This window comes from Brachionichthys hirsutus, chromosome 13 (assembly GCF_040956055.1).
Source record: "Brachionichthys hirsutus isolate HB-005 chromosome 13, CSIRO-AGI_Bhir_v1, whole genome shotgun sequence".
NCBI lineage: Eukaryota > Metazoa > Chordata > Actinopteri > Lophiiformes > Brachionichthyidae > Brachionichthys > Brachionichthys hirsutus.
Genome location: NC_090909.1, coordinates 6,767,219 through 6,791,203, shown reverse-complemented (window position 1 = coordinate 6,791,203; position 23,985 = coordinate 6,767,219). Strand labels below are relative to the sequence as shown.

The window sequence follows — 23,985 nt, the reverse complement described above, 5'->3', positions numbered from 1 at the left end:
GCCATTTCGTTACTGGTTTATATCTTACTATACTTTCCTCCGTGGTCTAGACAGAAAACAATTGTGTAAATTAATTTTAAAAGCAAAAATATTGAGGCATTTTGTAGTACACGGAAAACTAGAAAGCAGAACCTTCCAAATCTCAGCTGTCCGAAGATGGAACCCTGACATTTAGCGTTCGAGCTAGCATTATTGCCTCTGGCTTCCGTCGGGAAAGGTGATCTAATGTAATTGGAAAATATGAAACCAATAACTGTTTTCGATTATTTAAACGATTGTGCTGGCCGTAGCTATATCTTCTCTTAAATCAAAGAGTTTATGAAACTAACCGGTTAAAGCCATCCCTGTCAAACGCTGTCAAAGCTACACGAAACCGTCAAACACCGACGGGAACAATGTCGCTCACTTAGCAGCTCCAACACGTAACAACTCCGTCCGGCCTCTTCCGTGCTTTTTGGGACTTACCGGTCTTGAAGAACGCCGTTATGTCGCTGCTAGCGTCCTTCGTTGTGTCTTCGGCTCCTTCCCCGGAGCTCATGGCTGCCACAGCCCGAAGCCGGACCTCACCGACTCCGAAGTAGATCCCCCAAAATCTGGACAAAAAAAGATGTGAAAAATCACTTCTGTCCCGGCAAAAGCCTCATTGTGGCTGCGGCAACCCGAAAACGCTAGCGGTGCCATCTGCAGACCTCCATCTTGGGGTAACGTAATTGGAAACGAGCAACCGGGGGCACCGGGTTCCTCCTCGGAGTGGAGCCGAGGGGAGAGGAGCTGTAGCTGTAGGGAGGGGGCGGGGGGGGGGGGGGGGGGCGCGTCGCTGCTCCGTAAATCTCCGTAAGCTTTCGGAAATGAGCAGACTGTGGGTCATCAAGGAACGACGGAGGTCACCGAGTGCGCATGCGCGTGCGTGGGGCAGCGCCGTGTATTCAAACCTAGGATAAATAGAATTATAAATGCGCTACACCCACTGGGTTAACGTGGAAATGAGAAGTTCGTTAGATGTGCAGTCTACCTTTAATAGGGAAGTCATTCTTATGAATACTCTATAACGCATGGTAATACACTCTATAACGCATGGTAATGCTCTATAACGCATGGTAATGCTCTATAACGCATGGTAATACACTCTATAACGCACGGTTCACAAAGTGTCTTTTGTTTCTGTCAGCTTTCCACTGGAAAATGACTTAAACTCTTACTTAAAAATATTTGTAGGTAAGCTCTCTCCTAGATACAAACAGAAAAGTGTTCACTGACGTCAGATTCCTATCTGAGCTGTAATACTAATGCCATCTGCTGGTATACAGCATTAACCGAGTGAGACTGAAAACACGAAACCTGTTGTTGTTATTATACGTATTTGTTATTGTCTTAACTACCCAACTTTCACTTGTTGCCAAACATTTTAAATTGCATGCATTAATTACCAAATCCATTTTCACTTGTTTATTTAATAACCTGCTTGTAAATCACTTTAAACTGAATTGAATTTGTTGAGAAGCAGCAATATAAATAACATTTGGTTGATTTTTTTTGGTTGATGTATACCTGTAGTTACTGTCCTAGCAAGCAATTTTCAAAATGTAGAAAAAGATCTAAGCACTCACATTTATTTTTCTAAAAATTCTAGATTACCGTAATGCTGTCACTGCCTAATCTTTCCACACTGCTCATCCACAGAATGTGGCTTGTGCACATATCCAGGGAGGAGTACAAACCTCTACTCAGCATGGCTGCACGCCTAAAGTGATTTGACCTTTAACACACACACTACAAAATATTTCTAGTGAGTGAAAATGTTGATATCGACTAGCCGTTGAAGAAATGATATTAGAGTGCTATAGATATAGATTAGATGACATCATCTTATAATAAGTGGTACTCAACATGGAAATTGACCTTTAGCTGTGAAACATTTGTCACTGTTGGCAGTGGACGAATAGATTTTTGTTAATGTTGCTGTGAAGCAGAGCTTCTGCAGTTTACTAAGACTCTCGCAATGATCAAAGGCATGCAGACATGCAGACATGAGGTGAAAATATTAACTGGCTCATTGGCACCATTTAATTTTACCACTTACCTCTTTGGCCGCTGACATATAATTTATGATTCCACTGTTTATGGTAAACTGACTTTTTCAACATAAAAAAAAAAAAGATGATGCACTATTTGTCATGTCCAGCAGGTGGAGACTAGCACTAATGAACAACTGGTTTGCTACATGCTTTGGTAGATGAATAGCTTGCTCGCTAACAAAATGCTTATACAGTTAAAAGTAAAATTAGCGTTAGGGTAGACTCATCAGTCATTGTATTTAATGTTAATGTCAGTCACTGTCATTCATAGATACTGCTGTACAATAAAATGCGCTCCACCACCAGATCAGCCCGCGTTAGTGCTTAAAAGTCCTGCAGTCCTTGAAGGCAGCATGGTTGATGTCACTTGGATGGGCGTGTGTCTTAGTATCCTAGCAACGGCCGACGCCAGCGCTCCGCCTCGTCCAGCTGAATCTCTATCTCTGTTCTAGGCGAGAGGATGGACGTATCACTCGAGGCAGAAACCAAACCGCTGTCGAGCTTGTCGCCGTTTAGCTACATCCCGCCACGACGCAGAGAACCAAAGGAAATGACGTACTTTAACCACGAATCAAAGGTAAACAACTACCGGTGTGTTAGCAGGCCTGCTAATAATGACGAAGTGAGAAAGTGAGCCATTTAAAATATTTATATTCATCGTGCTGATGCACAAAAAAAAAAATTAAATTATTGATAAAGTACATTTGCCTGAGATAACTTCTTAAAAACTGGCTGTTTATTATGAAAAAAAGATGATGCACTACTTGTCATGTCCAGCAGGTGGAGACTAACACTAATGATGAATAGCTTGCTCTCTAACAAAATGCTTATACTGTACAGTTACAGTAAATGTAAAATTAGTAGTTATTTGTAGTTAAATAATTGTTCATATTTCGACAAAGGCAACACATTTCTCCAAGTCTTAGAATGATACTCACCCGTTTACTGCCATTGCATTCTCATGAATTCTCATGGCCTCTCTGATAGGTCTCTGAAGTATCCACGTATGACCAAGTCTTCCACCCGGCTGAGGGTTATGACATGAGAATACACAGAGATGACAGACGACACCATAGAGGAAGAGGACTAGAAATATATGAAGAGGTAACCATAATTTAACGACTGATTCATTTAAAACCTCTCAGTTAGTGCTTTTTGAGCTCCGCAAAAAGATTAAAATTCGAGATAAATTAACCGAAAAAGTGTATTTAATGTAGCCATTGCAGGAATTAGGACATAGATCAGATGGTAAGTGACTAAATTATTTCCTGTGTTGGATTTTACTGTAGCATCTATACAGCCCATGCTACAATCTAAAGGAGAGAATCTGGATAGATATCCTGGACCAGTATGAAAACAAATAATTATACTCCTTGGATTTACTCTACAATTTTTAGATGACCAGACATTTTTATTTCAGTGTTTTCAGACACCATGAAACAGTGGGGCTGGTGTAAACCCTCAGTTCTTTGTGTGCAGGACTGCTACTCTAACCCGAACCCGGCCCCCCCAAAAAAATGGATTATATAGCTTCTAAGAAATAATGATATACTTTTGTCTATGTATTTACGTAGTAGAGGTATATTCTTGTATTTACAGACCGATTTGACAAAACAGTCAGGGACCGCTTTAAATAATCTCTCACCAAATAGATGTTATTAGCATTAGCATGCTACTTATCTGAACACAGAACTGTTAATGGCCTTGTGGCTTCTAGCAATGCTAAAATGAAGATTCCATTTTAATTATTCACTATTTTAATTCTGCTGACAGTTTTTTAACATGTGTTGGCTGACATGCAGCAAGTCTAAAATGTTTTTTCCCCCTCCTTTTGAAGTTATTTTATCTCCACAGAGTAATTATTCATGGCTGTAGGAAAGTAGCCCACAGTGGAGTTTCTGGGTCACAGAAAGCAGACAGGGTGGTGAACGGAGCAGCCACACCCGCTGTTGAGATGTAACTACAGCTTACAGCGATTGGCTGACATCTCCTATGATATGTTTCCGTTTAGGTTTAAATTCGAATTAAACCTTTTTTATTTATTGCTGGAAGGTGCACGGACAGTGGCAGCAAGTTTCGTTTTGTCCCACAGCAAGTCTGATCTCCTTGAAGTGAGGACGCTCACAATGGGACACCTGACCTTCAGTTGACCTTCACATGACATTAGGATGTAGCTGAGGATGGCTAATTTAGTTTTTGGGACTATTTTTCCATTCCTGGCAATGTCGCCCCCCGTTGGTCGTGAAGTCAAACACAGGATAATGCATATTCTTCCTACCTGTCGTTTTAACATTTACTCTCTCCCTTGATGTCCTGCTCAACCTCAGGAGAAGTCCCGAGCTGTTCCAGCCCGCTCCTCCGCTGAATACGGCCGCCATCCCGTCCCCGTCCACTACCAAGCAGCAGGCCGGCAGTACTTGCGTGTTGCATGCATAAAAGCAGATTTCTTTTCAAAAAATGGCATCATCTGGGAACGCAGCTGAAGGAGGGGGCTCAGCGACCCCCCCTATTTGGAAAGATGAAGTATCACAATGTGAGATCGGTGTTTTGCTCTCTCTGTCAAAGCCTTTCGTAATAAACCACAAATGCCGTGCTTAGCTATAAAGTGACTTAACAGTTAATTAAATTTAATTAGAGGGCATTTCATTATTTTCCTGTGCTGAATGTGATTACTAGCAATACATATACCGGTAATAAAATATTGCAATACTTGTACAGAAACAATAAAGACTAAAAGTTTGAGCTGTCTTTTCTATTTTAAGGGTGAAATCAGTCCATCAGTTTGAAATTGATTTAAAGGTTAAAAAGCGTCAGGCGGTTTATAAATCAAATGGAAAGTTACTGCAGCTCAGTTTTGCTCCTAATCTCAAAGATCTCCTTGTTCTCCGTCCTCGTCTTGGTTGTTTTTGTTATGAGACTGAATGTTCTATCTAGACGACTGACGCAGTGGGGATTATTGAACTTGACTGGATTTCTATTAAGGATGACTCTCACTACTGAAAAGGGATTAAGATAAAGGTACAAAGAGTTGTTTCATCCAAAGCCACAACTCCACACCATCAGCGTTGTAGATATTTGAGTATAACTCATGAATTCACATAACTGCGACCAACCTCCTCCATAAAGGGACGTTTTTGAGCACAGACATCTCTTATATGCTTTAGCTTTGTCCTCTGGCAAGCATAAACATTTCATCCTGAGGCATGACGTGATCTTTGAATCCGTGTGCGATTAGAGCCGCGGCGCTTCTTTCGGAGAATCAGGAGCTGGTGCACAAGCAGGAGTTTCAAAATGAGAGACGTAGAGGAGCAAAAATGCTTTGTTTGTCTTACAGAGTAATATTTGAGTCACAAAAGTCATTCATCTCTACTTTTATAAATCTGTGTACTAATATTTCTGGCACAATAAAAAACTGCGTCGCCTCTAAATCCGTCAAAATCCTGACCTGACAAAGTCTCTGTTCGATTGGTTATAAAGCATTAAAACAAACACAAAGACAGAGGATGTGGAGTTAAATACAAATATTTAATGAATAACAAAAAGATGGCAGTGATCATTCACATTATAATACTTGGTTTGGTTCGGCTCCAGATAGATTGTAAAAGGAATCTCTACTGTCCTATTGAATCCTGTGCCTGAGTACACCCACCCCTCAGAGCGAGAGAGAGAGAGAGAGACAGAGAGACAAACACGGCTCTAAAGCTATAAATATAATTCACTGCTTTTGCCAACTATCCATCACAGTAGCGATTTTGGCATCAACTGCTCTATATGACAATAGACTATTGTAACACCCATTTAGAACACAGTCCCAACCAGGCAGATAATAAAAAGCGCAGCTCGACAGGCGGCTTGAGTTTGCTGAAGTGTGAGGCTCTAAAGCACGGCATTACTGGCAAAGGGGCAATTAGCTGCACACACTACTACTGTACAGATGGATGCCTGCCGTCCTGCAGGGCAGCACTCGTTTGGTTAAGCCCCCCTCTTCCGTCAGGCAATTCTTTAGACTCCTCAGGCGATGTCCTCGCTGTACGTGAGTTACGTGAAACCATCCGATGACGTGCCGGAGGAAGGCGGCGGCCCGCCTCCGCGTCGTCTTAAGAAATAAAACTGAATCTGCACAGTCGTCTGTTAATTGTACGTGGAACACGATGACTCATTTTCTACCGCTGTGTGCGCTCCAGTTTTATTCGTTGGGTTAACGTTGTACGCTCAGGGCACCACGGTCCCTTGTGACAGAGAGCGGGTCATCTCCGTGTGAACGAAGTAGGTCTTCAGCTCTCCTTTGCCCTTCACGTTGATGATGCCCCGACATGAACACATGTACCCCAGCGTCGACAAGATGTGACTCGTCTCCTCTGTTACCTGTATGGAGACCGAACCAAAGATTAAATAAATCGACACGCACCTGACTGTCTCTAACACATCCCCACCTGTATTTTTCCCAGCACCCCAGTGGTCTCCATCCTACTGGCCACATTCACACTGTTTCCCCAGATGTCATACTGAGGCTTCTGGGCGCCGATAACCCCCGCGATCACCGGCCCGTGGTTGATCCCTGGCGAGAATCACATTCCTGATGAATTAGCATAATTCATTTGCAATAAATGTGTTATTTTGTGTGAATTTCTCACCAATTCTGAGTCTGAAGTCATTGAAGGAGTGTTTGTTGATGACATCCAACTTCCCCACAAGAGCAAAGGCAAACTCCACCATGGTGCCAATGTGCATGTACTGTCTGTCATGCTCCTGAGGGAAAGGCTAAGGCGTCAATAAGTCTGATGATGATGATGATGATGTCTTTGTCACATTCACGCTGTTAACTTCATCTGATTGTACGCATACCTTAATCACCATCACTGTCAGTCTCATGCTGTGGTATCATAGTTATTGCAGAATTGAAACTTGCGTCCTGTTGCATCCTGAAATCGTTTGCTATTTGATTTCACAGCTCATTGCCTCTGTCGGTTGTTGCTAAAAACGCGTTCAATAAGCAGCTGTTGTGTTTTGAACAACCCTGATACTTGCTTGAAAGGCCCGTCAAGGTTTGGATGTTGAAGTGGTGCCACTTATCAAAAGTAAAATGTGTTTTTTCACGTTTAGAGAACCACATCAAAAGTACAAAAAATTGTAATATTTATTTTAAAAAATATGATTTTAAAAATATTTGCTGTTTTAGTGTCATTCACAGTGACAGATTTCATTGTTAAAAGAACACTGATGATCACTAGGTAGAATAAATGTGTTGTACCTTCTTTTTTTATTTTGATTCTTTGGATTTAATTATAAAATGAATTCATGAATGCTCACAAAGAATTATAATGTGTGTGTGTGTGTGTGTGTGTGTGTGTGTGTGTGTGTGTGTGTGTGTGTGTGAAACAGCGTGCCTGTGCAGACTCCGGCCCTGGCGACACATTGAGTCCAGTTGCAGCCATGTAGGTGCTGCCGATGGTCTTTATCTTCTCCACTCCACTGAACTTGGGTTTGGACAGCAGCTGAGGGCACATGAAGCACACGGCCCATTACACAGCACACACAGGAGGACGTAACACCGGCTCCCTGCCAGATGCTGCAACGTTTGTCTGAGGTTTTAGCATCCAGTGTGGCCACTTCTCAAACAAAAAAAACAAAAAAAAGGAGGACGTTATTATTTTCTCACTTCGTCAGGAAGCCGGGATTCTCGGAGTTTACCTCATCAAAGTCTGCTATGATCTCGTTGAGGAGACGGAGGCACTCCAGTCCTTCCTTGTTGACATCCGACTCGGTATAAAACTCTTTGAAGTCAGGGATGGAGGCGAACATCACGCACACCGACTCGTACGACTGGTGGTACAGGTCCTGATAACAAGCAGAAAGAAGGAAGACGACGGCCGGCTGTGTTGTGTTGATCGAGTACTGGTGAAGGAAGGTGAAAGGCGAAGGGGCTACGGCTTAAATGATCAATGAACATTGAGCAGTCACACTGTAAATATATAGAGTGGAAATGACACCCTCTCTGTGAGGACCCTGGATCAGCACGGCAGCAAAAATAGCGACGGCATTCAGTTTGATAGATGTTTACCTCATTTTTCCAGTTGCGTCCCAGGAAGTGTTCAGCTACATGCGCAGGCAAAACGTTCTCCAGCAGAACCCGGTTGAGGTTCTCCATGGTTTCGATCTCCTCGCACTCCCTCTTGAATTTGTCCCTCCACAGGAAGTCCAACCTACAGTAATATTCATTCTGTTACAGGAGGACACAGAGTAAAGAGACACCTGTGTCATTGATGCCCAGCACTCTGATCTATCCAAGTCTACAGGCAACAGAAGGAACCTGCACCAGAACCTGCACCAGAACCTGCACCAGAACCAAAGAAAAGTAGCCATTCTGTGAAAAACAAATGTACCCAAATGCCTCGCTTGGTATTCATAGGGAGCATTTCCCAATAAGACGACTCTCACTGCTTGAAGGAACCAATGAGCAGGCAGGAGTGCTTCACATAAAATAAAGCCACCAATTAATATTATAATAAGAAATATATATTTGATTGTTAATGCTTTAAGGAGCCATCTATCCACATCTCAGTAAGCATCAGACAGTCCCCTGAATGCACCGTCATTATATGTTTGAAAGCTCCGGGCTACCTTTGGGCTCTGGCTCCGGCTCCGGCTCCTGCAGCGTGTAAGGAGTGTGTAGGAGCGTTTTCAGCTTCAGCTGAGATAAATGTCTCATGTGTGGTTAACAGTCTGCAGGATTTAGGTGTGCATTGAATACTTTTTTTCTCTTCAGATTAAAGTAGGCTGCCAATTTAGAATTCCCCAACAGTATGGAGCAGGCCCATCCCGCTCGGAGCAGAGATTTCGTGCTATATTTTTAATGGCCTGATTTAGTCATTAAAATATAGTTAGTCTCGTGTCTCTAAGTATATGTATATGTGGAGTCTGACGTTTGCCTCGCCGGGTAGAGGAGCTCCATCCTGCAGGAGTGCAGAAAGTAGGCCAGAGAAAAGCAATTCCAAGTTCTTTGAGAACCCAGCTAACAAGCCCGTAAATGAGCTTTGCTCCATCGTGCCTGTTTTTCCCGAATAAATTATAGATGCCTTGGTTCTCCTGACTTGTTTTTTTTTCCCCCCTTCCTCTGACTAAATGGTTCGAAATGGGCTCATTAGAGTTGGAGATGATTTTTTTTTTTTGCAAGGCAAATTTGCTAATTGCAGGCTAAAAGCAAACAAAACGGATGCTCTTTGTCCTTGTGCTTTCATGTCTGGCTCAGATTCTGTCAAGCGCTTCAGGCGATGCCACTTTCAACACCTTTCGACATGGTTTCACAAATATTTTGATGATATGGATGAAGCATTGCCTCAGTAATTTACATCACTATGGTGACCAGAAGGAAAAAGTCTGTAATGTATCAAAGACTTTGATAAAACCACAAACGAGAAGATCTGTATGTAATGACAGTAGCAAAGAATTTACCAGCTAAGTTAGTACCATAAGTACACTTCAAAAACAATGACCCAGAATTAGACATGCAACCCAGTTTGAGAAGCCTCTTGGGGGGAGTTTTTCTGTCCAGAGCATCTGTGCTTTGGCATCAGAGATGATGGATGGCACCCCAAAAAGATAAAACATGCACACCAAATCTGTGTCGACTTAGAATAGCTTGCACACGAAGTGAGGGTGGTAGACACAGAGGAGAGCTATAAAAAATGTTTTGTGATCTTTGCTGTTTTATTAGCTTCCAAAATGTAGCTGTGGTGTGAATTATTTAAATCTACTAATATCAAAATCCCTACATAGAAACATAAAAAAAAAAAAAGCAGGATTCTGTAATGTTGCTGAAAGGTCTACTAAGGAGGGTTATGACCTGCATATAGAATAAAAGCTATAGTTATATATTAGTGTTGCATATAGCATTGCTATTTCACTGTCATGCTAAAGCATCTACTGACCTGTCTGGCTAATACCAGCAGTGTGATGAAGATGATGAAAAGGGACACTGAGCCCATCGTCTTCAGATCCTTCAGCACTCCTGGTCTGCAGGCAGAGAGAGAGAGAGAGAGAGAGAGAGAGAGAGAGAAGGCCCACTTGAATTCAGTGCTGTGTTTGAACCCTTCCACCCACCGCTGACCCCAAGCCTGCTTGCATTATTTCAGCAGATCCTATTACTAATGACTAATGCGAGTGAACTCCACTCTCCGGACTGGACTCATGAGGGAAGGAATTTGCTGAGGTAGCAATATCTCATCTGCCCATCAGTCAAGCAGAAGCCCTGGAGAGCTGGATGACGAGTGTCAGAATGAGATGAGCGGAATTCATTTCTCACATTTTGACTGGCAGCTCTCACCGCCGATAAAAATGCCATAAAGGTTTGCAGAACATTTGGTGAAGTTCTCCTAGCGCTCATATTTCTGCCTTTACTTATATTATCACCTTGGATTTTGCCATTGCGAAGCATTGAAGTGGGCCTTCTCTCTCTGTGTGTGTGTGTGGGTGTGTGTATATATACCTGTCCACGGTATCTGTGGGGTACAGTGCTCTGCTAAATCCATCCAATAGAGAGGCGTGTGTCTGGAGGATGATGATGTTGTAGAGCACCACGGCAACCAGCATCACCAGCATCTTCAGCTCATAGTTGATCCTCAGGAACACGGAGCATGACATCAGACCCAGAATGCAGCAGTAGATGAAGTACTGGAGATGGACAGTGAGCACAGGAAGGAAGAGCGAGAAGATGACTTTGAATGGAGGATGAATGGTGATTTTGTCACCTGCTCAATAGTGTTGAAACAAAAAACAAAACACTTTCCTTCTAAAAAAATGGGAAATCAAAAAGCAAGCCTGCTTCAGCAATCGGATTGTGGCAGATTTTAAGCACCATCTACTGAATGAAGAAACCTTTCCAGCCGTCTATGGTATAAAAAAGCGAAATTACAATAAATATAAATGAAAGCATTTGTAGGTGTAGGTAATGACAGCGTGGGATATTTTACTGACTTATTCCTCCTCAGCTGATGTTTGCTGGGCATCAATCTCGTGTTACTCACTGGCAGATAAAACTTGTCCTCTCCTGTTTTTTCTCGCTGGTAGTCCAAAGAGCTGTCATTCGTCACGTTGGCTGGTGGGGACGTCGTCAGGACGTCCTCTGTGGATCCTCCAGGATCCTCCACAAAAAACTGACAAACAAAACAGAAAGGTTTGACGCATCTCCAAGAGTTTAAGAATTGCTGCACCACATTAGATGTGGTTTTTTATAAATGCATTGATTTTCTCTGTCACACCACCTTAAATGTGATTAATTACTGGTCTGGTCATGTGATCCAGTGCATGTATGTGTAGGAATTAGTATCCTAAACATGTAAAACACAAACCACACGACATAAAATGATGAAAGCGTTGTTTATTTTAAAGAATCATCACGAGATGAATGTTGATTAGGCAATGAAATGACTACGGAGTAACACATTCAGCTATAAAGATCATTTCATAAATATATAAACGTTCACCTTTAAGATCTGAATGTATAAACTCGTGCTTTTTTCCTGTGCTGCTGTCACTCTCCCAGTATACAGTAAAAAAAAAAGGACATTACTTTCTCTTTGCAGCAGCTCAAGGTGTAGCTACAGAACACCCAGTTCATCCCAGTTCATCCCAGTTCACCAACGTGCATCAGTGGATGGACCACAACCATTACATCATGCCTTATAACTGGTTTCTCACCATATTGAAGACGGCCATCACCAAGATGAGAGCTGTGGTCGTCATGGTGAGAACCAATCGCAGCCAAGGGTTGTTGGTAACAATGATGCGGGAGGATGTGGGGAACCAGGTGAGCGAGCAGAAGGACCGCTTCCGCCCCCGCTGAGGATGCAGAGGAACAGCGGGATCGAGTACAGAAAGAGGAGCGAGGAAGAACAAAGAACACACAACAGTTCATACGGAGTTCTCTCCTCCACCTCGCGCTCGAGCTGTGCTCGTGCACGTTGAGATCTCGCCAGTGGCTGATGATATTACTAAGACTCTGGGTTAGGTAGAAATGAATGGAATTACCTCTCCAATAAATGGCAGATTTGTGCACAATATTATGGCCTGGCAGCCTTCATCTGAAACAAAACTCACTCACAGAATGAACCTATATTTAACTTGTCACCATAGAAACAAAACCCAATAAACGACTCAGATCCTTAAATAGCAAAAGTCACCACGTTTGGTTGTTGTAGAGGTTTTTGTGAGAAAAAAAAAAAAACTTTGTGTTGAAATGAAACCAACAAATGGACCAGCCTGATCCTACAGCCCTATAAAGGGTTAATGCATACCCCCAAAACAAAAGGACATTATTCGCCACCAAATAAATTTGAGCCATATTCTGTTGCATTTATGTCATACAGTTACATACATGCCATAAACCGCAATGCAATCTGGGAGAAATGTACATATTATAGTGCAACAAGAGAATGTATACCTATCTGGAAGAAGTAGAATGTAGTAGAAGAAAGAAAAGTGGGAACTAGAACTAGAAAAACAAGCAGACAACCTGCTCTGACTCTTTATACACACACACACACACATCTATGCTCCAACCAAAGGACTTGTAAGGCGAGTCTTGTTCAGCGTCTGCCTGTCTGTCTGTAGCAGGTTTGATAACGGGTATGATCTATTCACATATTCTAATAAAACAGATGGATAACAAGGCAGACTTGCAGGGGCTCTAAAGGCATCGCATTCATTTCTTCCTCAGCTGACTCACATTTTGAGGCACATTAGAAGTGATTCTCATCGACTTCTGCTCATATCCTGCCATGATAGAGGTTATGGCCCATTCACATCCACACAGACAACATTCATGGATGCAACAGTGTCCTTGGATACTAATGTGGTAGTTCTCCCTCCCTAAAAATGCACTATTTATTGTGTATGCAACTGATTATGTGTGTGTGTGTGTGTGTGTGTGTGTGTTAACTGTGTTCACGGATATATGTCCAAAAACACCCACCAGAATGTGACCAGCAAAGCAAAGGAGCAGGATGACGGCCAGCAGCAGGAATGCCAGACCGAAGGAGATCCCCAGCACAGCAGTTCTACAACACACACACACACACACACACATTAGATGCATGATTAGAACCTCCTTGGCTCCTCTCAGTCCTCCATTGTACTTCAGGCCTGCGATCTATCCACATAAAGTAAACACAACTGTGGATGTTACAGCAGCAAACGCTGGTGCTTCACGCATGGTGTTCACAGGAGGAGCGCGGCAGGCCAGATTTAAAGATCCCTCCCGTAACGCAGATGATGCTACGTCTGCATGTGCAGAGCAACGCTGCGAGAAACAGCAAAGACGAAGAGGGTGAAAGAGACAATCAATGGCCTGTCAGAAAACGAATCACACCTTTGGTTCCCAGACGCAACACATTTAGCATGAACGCGAATTTCCCATCTCGCACTTTGATTCCTCTGATCTATAATCACTTTCATCTCCATTTACTTTTGAGCATTGTTCCTCTCACCCCCCCCGCCCCCCCCTCACTCGTTCATTTCTTATTTCATTTTCCCCCACTGATGAGACAGCTGACATCAAATGGCTTCTCCACCTCAACCTGGCTGCCACAGCTGGAGTTTCTTGATGCTACAGGAACAGAGCATCTTAAATCCTGTGAAGGGGGGTGGGGTGGGGGGGACTTACTTTGGTAAGACGAGGACCTGCACTATGAATATACAGCAGAATATGAGGCAGGCACAGGTGATGTAGTACTTGAAGGCTGGCAATGTTGTGGCTCTGTACTGTGGAGAGAAAATGAAGCAGATTGGTACATGGGGGTGTAGGGTTAGGGTTTACACGCCCCCCCCCCCCCCCACCTTAATGACTTCTCTTTCACTATACATTTCTATTGATTAGTTTCCCAACACGAACACTGCTGGCTAGCAGTTTGCGTTCGCCTACCTCTTTCTCCAGAGCTTTATTGTGAAAGAACAGTGAGATCCTCTGGATGCCCTCAGACTTCAGCCACTGTCTGGACACAAGCGAAACAGGCAGTCGGGAAAATACAGAGAGGCCACGCCACCGAGTTGGGTTCTATAAAACGGCATCTTCTCCGATCGATCCTCATCCTGCTTCTGCTCCATGTGCTCTCTGGACCATAGCATGCTCTTCATTTCAAGCAAACATCTTGAAACTTTATCTGTGTCCGAGTGTCAGCTTTGGGTTCTGCCTCAGCCTCCATAAGAGTTTCATTAATATCAAAACGCAAGAATGGAACCATATAGCTCTCTTGTAGTGACATTAAAAATGTTGGATTGTACAATACAGTAAAAGAATTGCTGCTATCAATGTTAAATGTGCCATAAAGAAACGACAGAACATCTTTGTAAATGAGTCGATTGTCCTTCTATAAAACAAGATAAAGCAACATGAATGGCTCTTGGTCCTCCACAAGCACACTGTTGTTTGTATTGATTTTGCCTTTTTGTTTAATTATGGGACATAGCGCAGCCATCGTGGCGTTACGCTGTTACTACGATGGCCTGTGACTGTGCAGAGTGAAGACGCTGCATGCGAGGCACACACGATGCTTACTTCTGTGAGTTGATACCGTCGATTGTGCGAATCATTCGCTCATTGAGCTCCTCCTCAAACCTTCTCCTTTGAGATTTGGTCCTGGTGTTGGGAGGGGGGGGGGGGGGGGGCGGGCACATTTAAACAGGTGACTGACTACATACAGTATGTCATGGTCATAAAATGTTGCTTGCTGCTCACCTTTCTCGCCTCTGGAAGTGGTACTGGCCCATTGGAACGTCCTTAAACGGCAATCAGATCATTGATCGATCAATGACACACAGTATATCTGCATCTGTCTAGATGTGTGTGTGTGTGTGTTTGAAAGTCAGAGTCCTGAATTGGACTTACAGTTGTGAGAACCTTGCCATTGTCTGTGGTCATGCTGTCTCGGTGGTGCAGGTTAGCAAAGGGCTTGGCAGCGCCCCAGGACTCGAGGTATCGGGTCATTCTGACCGATGCCCTCATCTTCCCACCATCCAGAGAAGGACGCGAGCGCACGGTCAGGAGGGGGCTGTGCCTGTCGGTCTGAGGAAAGCATTAGGATCAAAAAATAAAGTGGAACCTAACAAGTCACTTTGTTGTAATGAATAAATAGATGTGGAATTAACTTTTGTGTTGGAGATCCTGCATGGGTCTAAGAAGAGTTGGAAGATTTTGATACAGATTCATACACGGTTCTGGATTCTGGATGACTGACCTCAATATTTATTCATTGAAAAATCCCCTAATAATGTAAATGAACTGCTGTGTACTATTAGTAGACCCTGACTGGCATCCTAATCTGGATCCGAGAGGTACAAACGCATATCTGGAACGCACAAAAAGTATTGTGTCACAGGATCATGGGGGGGGGGGGGGGCATGGAGTTGTTACCGATATGTAGCTGAAATAATGCAGACTGAGAGCCATTACATGGATTTCATGTACTTGTGAATGGTAATTTCTTTCCAAAAAAAGAAGATCCGCAAAATGTTTTGTTGTTAACTCATCAACCTTTGATGATAAACCCACAAGTGCAAATGCAAGGAGGTTCCTAAAAGGGTCACAATTATGTAGCATTATTGCTTTGAGTAGATTTAGTGGTGTTTTCATCACCATAGTGTGTGCCGTAATCTGTTTGCAATGATAGAACAATTTAGAAAATCTCCTTGTCGTGATACAAATGCATAATTTGAGTTATCAGATGATTTTCATACAGCCTGAAAAATCGTTTCTAAAATTGTTTCATAAAACCTTACATGATAACGTGCCCGGCGAGATAACGGCGAGAAACGGACCCAAGCACAACCATTTCCATTCGGAGCACATTGGATTGCTGTACATATTTTACTGCAGACATTACAAAACGTTCATTTTGACCCAAGCTGACAGTCGGTGGGTGTAAAGTAACGAGGACTTTGGGTCAACTGACTGCTCTCGTGACTTGTCTGTCAATGTTTTCAGCGACTGAGGCCACTTATGGGAAATGCTGCAGCTCTTTGTTATTTTGGCATGTTTGCTGAGTGCTGCTCTCTGACAAACCCCAAACCACTTTATTGCTGGCAGAAGGATTGCCCTGCAATAATCCCTGCAACAGCAAAAGTGAAATTTTGTTGTTGTGGTTTTCTGTTTAAAACCTAGGAGAACATGATGTTCCTTGTTCCACACCGCTGGTGATTTATTTTAATAGGTCATAGAGGCAGGCATTGAGACTGACCCAACATAACACATATGGCTATAAGGATCAGATCATTTCCTGCAGCAAATTTCTGACAGTAAAAAATCAATTGAAATGAGAACAATTGCATTTCCTGAAGAACATGTGTATGAGAGCATGAAGTATGCACAGCACAACAAGAACACGATAGCAGTATTGTATGTAAATATACAGTACCGTGTGTATTTCAGCAGCATGCACAGTCCATGCAGTGTGTATTTAAACAGACGTACTAAAATAATCTGTGCTCCATGTTTGGCCGTGATCCATCCAGAGGCTCCCTGAAGATGCCACTGAGCACCCGCAGTTCATAAAACAAGATTGGATATTTATTTATTTATTAGGAGGATATGGGAAAGCTATACCTGTATTACAGTAGATACAAATACGAGCTACAGATTAGCCTATTTCCCACACAATAATATTATATTTAAAATGATATGCGTTTATATATCCAGAGACTCAGATTAGGATTATCACTGGGCTGCATGGAGCCAAAGTAAATAAATCTCTACTCGATTTGGCATTCAGAAACTAGATACCATAAAAACAGGAAATGAGTGCCAGTCTCTACCTGCAGTGACAAAAGTGTGCCATTAAAAACAAGGCGCTTGAATGATTGAGAAAAATTAACTTTTATATCAAAACCAAACCTCTGGTTACTATAGCGCTAAAGAAGAGAGCTCATTTTAAACCTTTTTTTGTTTTGTTTGTTTTCAATGCCAAAAACCCAGATCACAGCTGGATGCCAGTATTCCATGTCGAGATGTTCTCCGAACAGACAGGTATGCTAAAGCAATCACTTAATACACTAATTGGACAGAAGGAGCCGCCTTATGTTTCGGGCCACTCACAAGGCCTTAAACAGCAAAAAACGGCGTTTCTCTCAGTAGATTAATTTAAGGAACAGCAGTTGAGCTGACAACCGTGCTCAGCATACTGTAACTGGATCCCTCCGCACTAAAATCTGTGCAGAACGGTGGTGCTGCAGTGCATTTAGGAGAAAGAAGCGGTGAAGTGGGGTTTTTGTATGAACCTGACCTACACGCCGAAACTTAAAACACTGTTTGCTGGAAATGACTTGAGAGATGGTTCAGTCTCGAGCCGATGTTTTTAATAAGTGGATGTCATCAATGCTAACAGCAGTCAGGGTATAGAATAAGAGAACCAGCAGTGCTTTCAGACTGTTTGTGGATATAATAACCATCTGATTCTAACCTTGGGGTTGATGACCAGGAAGCTGGTGACGCTGTGTTCTTTCAGGTAGGAGTCTCGATTCTCTCCGTCTCCAGGCTCCACTTTATACGAGCCTTTCAAATGCTCCAGCGTCTCCGAAGAGATGTGGACCCTCCTGGAGATGCGATGCAAGTATAACAGGGGGGTGGGGGGGGTGTAATGAGAAAACTTGTGTCCTCATGCAATCAACAGATCTATTACTCTTGGGCTTGTTTATTACCCCTACAAATTGTGAATGAGGGAGCTGGGAATTAAAACAAAAAATTCCAGTGGGTGTATTTTTCAGATAGTTTCAGCAAGCATGAGAAAAAAGAGGAACATCATTTGCAGCACAGTGAGGCAATGTGGAGAGATTATTTTCAGTGTCGGACTCACATAACCACCAGCCAATTTCCCCATGCTTGTTAGAGTGATGGGCTGCCAGACCTTATGGCCGAGCTGATTGGTCAAAGTGAGGGGGTGTTCAATATGCTTCTCCCTCAGGTTTTTTTCCTCATATTTGTTTCGGAGGAGCTAATTTACCAGGGATGACAACACTGGACTGTGATTCCTTTCCTGCTGATTAAGTCGAACTATTTTCACACTTAAAAATGATACAACACTGCAACAGACATTGAGGCGCCAACTTGCCAGTGAAGTGCATGATAATCATAGCACAGTGCTGCTAGCCACAGAGATTGCGCACTTCTACACAGCCACATGGAATGTCAGTGGGGCAGATGGGGAGTCACTAACTTACTAAAGCAAAGTTCAGATTGGCGTTAAATACTGTGTTAAATAAAGTGTTTCCCAAAGCACAACCTCCTGCTTGGCTTACAACCATGGATTTGCAAAGCAGGATTGCATCAAGAGTGAAATCAAGTGCAAGTAATGCATTCTTTAAATGCTGGGTATTTCGTACCCTGGGACACCTCCTGCCTCCATGTGATTGGCTAGTGTTACATCATGCGACCACACATCATACTGCCACTTCCGAAGGCCGATCACGCCACAAAGGACGTTCCCAGAATGAACGCCAACGCGCATGTTGATATCCACTCCTGTGGCATCGCGGACTTTCCTGTGGAAACAGAGGAGAAAACGAACCTTTCAAGGCGTAGGTCGCTATTTTGGAAAATGTGTTTTATTTCCTTTCATTCTGAGTTCCTTTCTTTTGATCACAGAGATGTAGTCGGGACAAAATTAGCCTGGATATGTGCAGAATCACACACAAAAAAAGACTTATTATGCTGTATCTCATGAGTTCTGATGAATTACAAGTCAAACTGAGATGCATGAAAGAACATTTGTGCTTCATGGATATTTGGGTTGGTGAAAGTATCCGTTGACAAATGAAGCATATAGTCCCAAAAATGTTTAAAAATAAGAAAAGCCAAATATTGTCTTTTTTTTTTTCTATTAAAGACCAGTAATTTACATATGATATTTGTAAAATGATTAAACTGTTTAAACTAATCTGTTCCAAAATACAGACTCTGCTTCCCCATGTCTGAAGTGAATGAAACCGGATGTTACCACGAATCTGCTTATGAATAAGTATCAGGGCCTATAAAACTAATGTGTTTGGATTCATGAACGAGAAAAGTATGCAACGACGAGGCAGAATGGGAGCACCTTTTCCATTTGCTTGAAGTTTTGCTAATTTCGGAGGCTTGTCATATTGAATTCACAAACTGTTTACTCCAGAGTTCAGATAATGGAAACCAAATCTGGCTTTCCATCTGCTCGGGCTGCTTGCCTTTGTGTTTCATGTGTGAGTGAGAAAATGAAAGCGAGAGAGAGAGAGATCTGGTATATTACTTGATGGCCTCACACATATCCAAGCCCATTTTTACGCAGTTCCTGGCATGATGAGGCAACGGGACAGGCAGACCCGATACGCAGTAGTAACAATCTCCCAGGATCTTGATTCGCATGCACTCGTTTTCCTTAAAGAGAGGAGGAAAAAGGTGGAAAGTGGGGATGAAGGGAACATTCATCGACAATCACTAGCCCACAATGATGATATCTTTACTGGTTTACAATTTCATTTATAAAATGCTTTTTCTTGTGCACTGTCTCACCTGCAGCCATCACGCACACACAGTCACATCCATCAAGCCCAAAAATCATACACCCACACATGAGCTCTTATTCCACATGTGGGAAGCGTAACAAGCTCATCGTTGGATCACATTTATGTAATGGCAGCTTTGTCAGGCAGAAGGAGAGAACTTCTGGACACAAAGATGAGCGAGCCTGACTCATTGTTTAAGATTGGTATATCCAGGAGACCCTGTTCAGCCCACGCTGCTCAACCGGCAGCTGAGAGCAAAGTAAAGGTTCAAAGAAGATACGGCAGCAAGGCCGACAATGGCCGCGGGACAGAGAAAACATCCATTCCAAGGCCGCATTTGATCTGATTGACAGCTCGAGACATATTCCAGCTGTCTCCTCTCGGTTATATTGTGATTAAAATAAAAGTTGTCTCCACAATTTCATTTCCAATGACAGATTTGCATGAGCTGAAATCACTATTTGTAAACCAAACCATATTTGAAATGCCATGAACAGCCTTATTTTCTGCGCTAAAGCAAGATTGAATCTCAGTAGGAAAACCAACATACTTGACATTTAAAATGCTGTTTGGAAAGGTGCACAGAATCACTTTACTTATTAAAAAGCCCTTAGCAATGAAATCAGTTTAAATGCCAAAATTCATCTGTAGTTTTCTATAGATGTGCAGCTCTGCATCTGGGGGTGCTGCAGTATTAGACTGCAAAATACAGGCAAAAGTTTAAGTGCGTTGTGCATTTAGGCTCTTTACGTTCTGGTCATCCGTCAGACAAAACTCCCTGCGTCTGTGAAATCTTATATATAAATAAATAATAATGAAAAAAAGATAAGAGACAGGCTTATTTTCAAATACCTTTGCAATCTGGTCAAACTTGCCGAAGAGTTCATTTAACATGTGCACAAGTTCGCCTGGGGAGCAGTCACTGGCCAGCCTCGTGAAGCCCACAATGTCAGCATAGAGAATGCTGCGGGAAACAAGACAAGCGATGAGCAACACGACGCCGTCGTCCATACCCATGACTGTAGCTCATGACCTCAAGCTCGGATCCTAATCTGCTTCTTCTCATCACTGAGGTACTTCAAAAATAATAATAATAAAAAGTCCCCCGTAGATTATATGGATGTTTTATGGATTAAACATAATAATGTGTTGTGAAAATGTCAGAATATCAACTTGTCTTGCTAGAGTGAAAATTAGCCCTTATGTACATATTAATGGTTACATATTTAATAACTGACAGTTTTATTATTTATTACAGAGGCGTGAAATAAATAATTATATACCAAAATCCTAGTGTTAAAACCCTTCTGATTTTGACTGGGGGGGGGGGGGGGGGGGGGCTGTCATCAAGGTAACATCATGGAGGAACCCACACAGGCAGCAGAGTTGTGTCTCAGATGTGTCACAGGTGTGTTTTGCCATGAATAGCATCGTGACTGTGTTTGTTGGACAGCTTGTGTTTTCATTATTATTATAATTACACAGTTTTCAGAAAGACAAATAACTCTTCGTGTATTACGTCTCCACATATCCTCTATAAGTATCCAACTGCTTCCCAACGAGAAAATGATTTTCAAACACATGATTCATAATGCTTCAACCAAATATCCTGTCTGCAGCTTCAAACAGGATGGCGGGGGCAGCGGCAGCCGCTGCTTGGCTCTGTCTCACCTCTGTAAAGTGTAGGAGGATGCCCCCCAGACTCACAACAACCACCTGTCCTTGGATGTCAGATTGTTTTTTTTTTTTGTTCTGGGGAGATTTCCCTCTTTACTGAAATATACCATGAGCGCTTTTATTATTATTAGCATAGAAGTATACACATAAAGCGCAGACTCGCCCACACATACCTCAGGCCTGCAAGAAAGGGACACGGTGATATTCTCTCTTCTGTAAAGCTTCGACCTGATATGGACAATCTACAGCGAGGCTCCTCTGGTTAGATCTGTGTCTTTGGGTCTTACCGATGAAAAGAGGGGCATCGCACGGAACGCAGGACAGAGAGTCCTCTTCTTTTGACCGAGTCACCTCAGAGCGCAATGGAGGTGGATTAACTCTCAACTGAATTCAACCAGTGCAATAAGAAGAAGATAACAAGGAAAAGGGAGCAGAAGAAACGAAGGAAGAAACCAAATGTGAGAGCAGGGCAAGATGGGAGGACAGGAGACGTGGGACAGGGCAGCATGGGGGGGAGGCGCAGTCCAGCACTGGAGGGAGAGCAGCAAACAATAGCCTCTGTTGTACGGATGCACGGATGAAGGGGACGTCTCATCACTACCTGACATTGGTGTGACGCTGCACATAAAGGTTGTGGAAGTTGTTGGTGCTCTCAGTTCGACCAAAGTTGGGTCCCTGCAGCCTCTGGATGATCTCAGCCTTCATCACCCGGGCTATGTGAGCCGGAAGTAAGGATAGCAGCAAACGTTCCTGGAGACAAACAAACAGGAAGGGATGAAAAACGAGATGAGGCAGAGTTAATCATCGATGAAGCAATGTGCTTTCGGTAGACTTGATGGCCATGCTAGGAGAAAGGAAGCCAGGGAACCTGGAGAGGGAACATATGCAAACCCGGGGAACAAGTCTCAGGGTCTCAGGTGGATTTGAACCCAGCATCTTCGTGCCGTGAGACAATAACACTACGCATGGGTGACCTTGTTTTTTACTTTCTAACTCACACAACGTGATTGGAGAACTTTGAGTTTACAAAAAAAAAAAAGGAACAAAATCACAATGATTGTTCCAATACTTATTATTCTCGTCTGATTCCAGTTCGGTGCAGGAGGACAACGTTAGAACAGTAGTTATATGGAGACGGGAGGAAACTGGAGAACCCAGAGAAAACCCACGGACGGACACGGGGAGAACAGGATAGGATTTGAACCGGGGACATTCTTGCAGTGAGGTGACAGCGCTAACCACTACACCACCACGCCACCCTCTATTCTATTCTATTCTATTCTATTCTATTCTATTCTACACTCATCTAATCGATTCTATTCCGGGTACCGCATACATTATAACCATTGTCATCCACAGCTAATAATTAACTGTCTAAATAGATTTTTCCATAATAATGGTTCTTTGGATCATTTCTCAGAACAGAGCACAAGAAGCAAGTGCAGAAGAGCAAATGGGACAAAGACGCTTTCCAGCAGAGGAAAGCAGCAGATGCAAATGCTGTGAATCTCCAGATCCTCTGATCCCACAGGTGGGTCAAAAGGTGCGTACTCCTCAGGTAGCCCTGAGTGGGATTGCGCAATCATTTTGCTCTTCAATCCAGGTGAGCCGTTTTCTAAAATGCCTTTTAACCACCAGTAGGACAAATGGCAAATCGCTTTTTGTTCAAAGGTGAAAAATGAACACCCGTCCCTTATTCGGTGTACGTCTTACACCTACAGGCGTGTCTCCACCTTAAATAACATGCCTTGTGGTTTAGATGGACTGAGGTGGGCGTGGCAATGAAATGTGTCTCTTATGTTTACTTGGTTTCTCGCTCTTGGAGTTTAATCCACAAGTGTTGCAAAAAGCTGACTATACAAAGAGGCCATCGACGGCTCTGGGGTGCCGACTCTTAAATCCGACGGCTGCTGCTTCCAAGGGTTGACAACACCGTATAATATGGTCAGTTACATGAGAAAATAAGAAAAAGGGAGGACTAGAGCAGTAAGATCGTCCAACCCGTAGCAGTTGTGTAACCATGTATGTCGAGGGTTTTAATTTAGAACCGTCCACGTCAGATGGAGGTAGCATTTGAGAGTGATTGTGGTGTGTGTTTGCATGAGAGCGCGAGAATTCGGACAGGTGTGAGTGTGTGTGTGAGTGTGTGTGTGTGTGTGTGTAGGTGTGTGTGCGCATATCGGACAGGGTGAATAGCTCCCTGAGGGGATGTGACTCATAAATGCAGCTCGCAGCAGAGAGGGTCATTACATTGTTCACACAGCACAGGTTCATTTCCTAAAACACAGCAGCAAATTAAGTAGAGACAGGAGTTGGGGGGGGGGGGGGGGGGGGGGGCTCTAAAAATAGAAACCCGCACTTATTTACTTATTCAGCACCGAGCCAATATGAACACGCCACTGAGAGCGTATGGAAAGGCCTACAGAAATGTCAAATGATTAATCACCTGTTTGATTCATGAATGCCAATGATCTGTATTCAGAGAATTGGCACACGAACACATTATGAACACTACTCAAAGAGTGCAAACCTCCGCTGGGGCAGCGCAGCGGAATCCATAGTAGGGTCCGTCAAAACATGCTTGGATCTGGAGCCGGTGCTGAATAAAAGTCTCAAATCTAATTACGATAAATAGTCCCAATGAAATCATGAATGTCTGGAATGGGCCTGGACGTAACTCAGGGAAGAGGTTTTACAACATATCAGAGCAGCA

At 43.1% G+C, this 23,985-nt stretch overlaps 3 protein-coding genes across 3 annotated transcripts in view; 1 reads left to right on the top strand and 2 right to left on the bottom strand.

Annotated features, from left to right (window-relative positions):
• Positions 1 to 613, bottom strand: part of LOC137902983 (triple functional domain protein) — a 50,692-nt gene extending 50,079 nt beyond the window's left edge. Inside the window, exon 1 of the mRNA XM_068747094.1 lies at positions 466 to 613. Within this exon, the coding sequence (XP_068603195.1) occupies positions 466 to 538 (73 nt within the window). The 5' untranslated portion in view covers positions 539 to 613. The remainder of the gene's footprint in view (positions 1 to 465) is intronic.
• Positions 614 to 2,497: 1,884 nt separating this feature from the next.
• On the top strand, positions 2,498 to 4,798 carry cfap90 (cilia and flagella associated protein 90). Its single transcript, XM_068747096.1, has 3 exons — positions 2,498 to 2,652; positions 3,063 to 3,179; positions 4,403 to 4,798. Exons 1-3 carry the CDS (start codon positions 2,536 to 2,538, stop codon positions 4,556 to 4,558), a joined length of 390 nt encoding a protein of 129 aa, XP_068603197.1. The 5' UTR covers positions 2,498 to 2,535; the 3' UTR covers positions 4,559 to 4,798.
• Positions 4,799 to 5,651: 853 nt separating this feature from the next.
• The window catches only part of adcy2b (adenylate cyclase 2b (brain)), a 28,987-nt gene continuing 10,653 nt past the window's right edge, over positions 5,652 to 23,985 (bottom strand). Inside the window, exons 5-25 of the mRNA XM_068747095.1 lie at positions 21,874 to 22,022; positions 20,448 to 20,559; positions 19,340 to 19,467; positions 18,441 to 18,599; positions 17,522 to 17,654; positions 14,956 to 15,132; positions 14,806 to 14,846; positions 14,626 to 14,706; positions 13,993 to 14,062; positions 13,735 to 13,832; positions 13,045 to 13,129; positions 11,772 to 11,912; positions 11,099 to 11,227; positions 10,561 to 10,745; positions 10,004 to 10,088; positions 8,137 to 8,295; positions 7,767 to 7,913; positions 7,463 to 7,570; positions 6,710 to 6,824; positions 6,509 to 6,633; positions 5,652 to 6,440 (exon numbers count right to left, since the gene is read on the bottom strand). Of these exons, the coding sequence (XP_068603196.1) occupies positions 6,288 to 6,440; positions 6,509 to 6,633; positions 6,710 to 6,824; positions 7,463 to 7,570; positions 7,767 to 7,913; positions 8,137 to 8,295; positions 10,004 to 10,088; positions 10,561 to 10,745; positions 11,099 to 11,227; positions 11,772 to 11,912; positions 13,045 to 13,129; positions 13,735 to 13,832; positions 13,993 to 14,062; positions 14,626 to 14,706; positions 14,806 to 14,846; positions 14,956 to 15,132; positions 17,522 to 17,654; positions 18,441 to 18,599; positions 19,340 to 19,467; positions 20,448 to 20,559; positions 21,874 to 22,022 (2,580 nt within the window). The 3' untranslated portion in view covers positions 5,652 to 6,287. The remainder of the gene's footprint in view (positions 6,441 to 6,508; positions 6,634 to 6,709; positions 6,825 to 7,462; positions 7,571 to 7,766; positions 7,914 to 8,136; positions 8,296 to 10,003; positions 10,089 to 10,560; positions 10,746 to 11,098; positions 11,228 to 11,771; positions 11,913 to 13,044; positions 13,130 to 13,734; positions 13,833 to 13,992; positions 14,063 to 14,625; positions 14,707 to 14,805; positions 14,847 to 14,955; positions 15,133 to 17,521; positions 17,655 to 18,440; positions 18,600 to 19,339; positions 19,468 to 20,447; positions 20,560 to 21,873; positions 22,023 to 23,985) is intronic.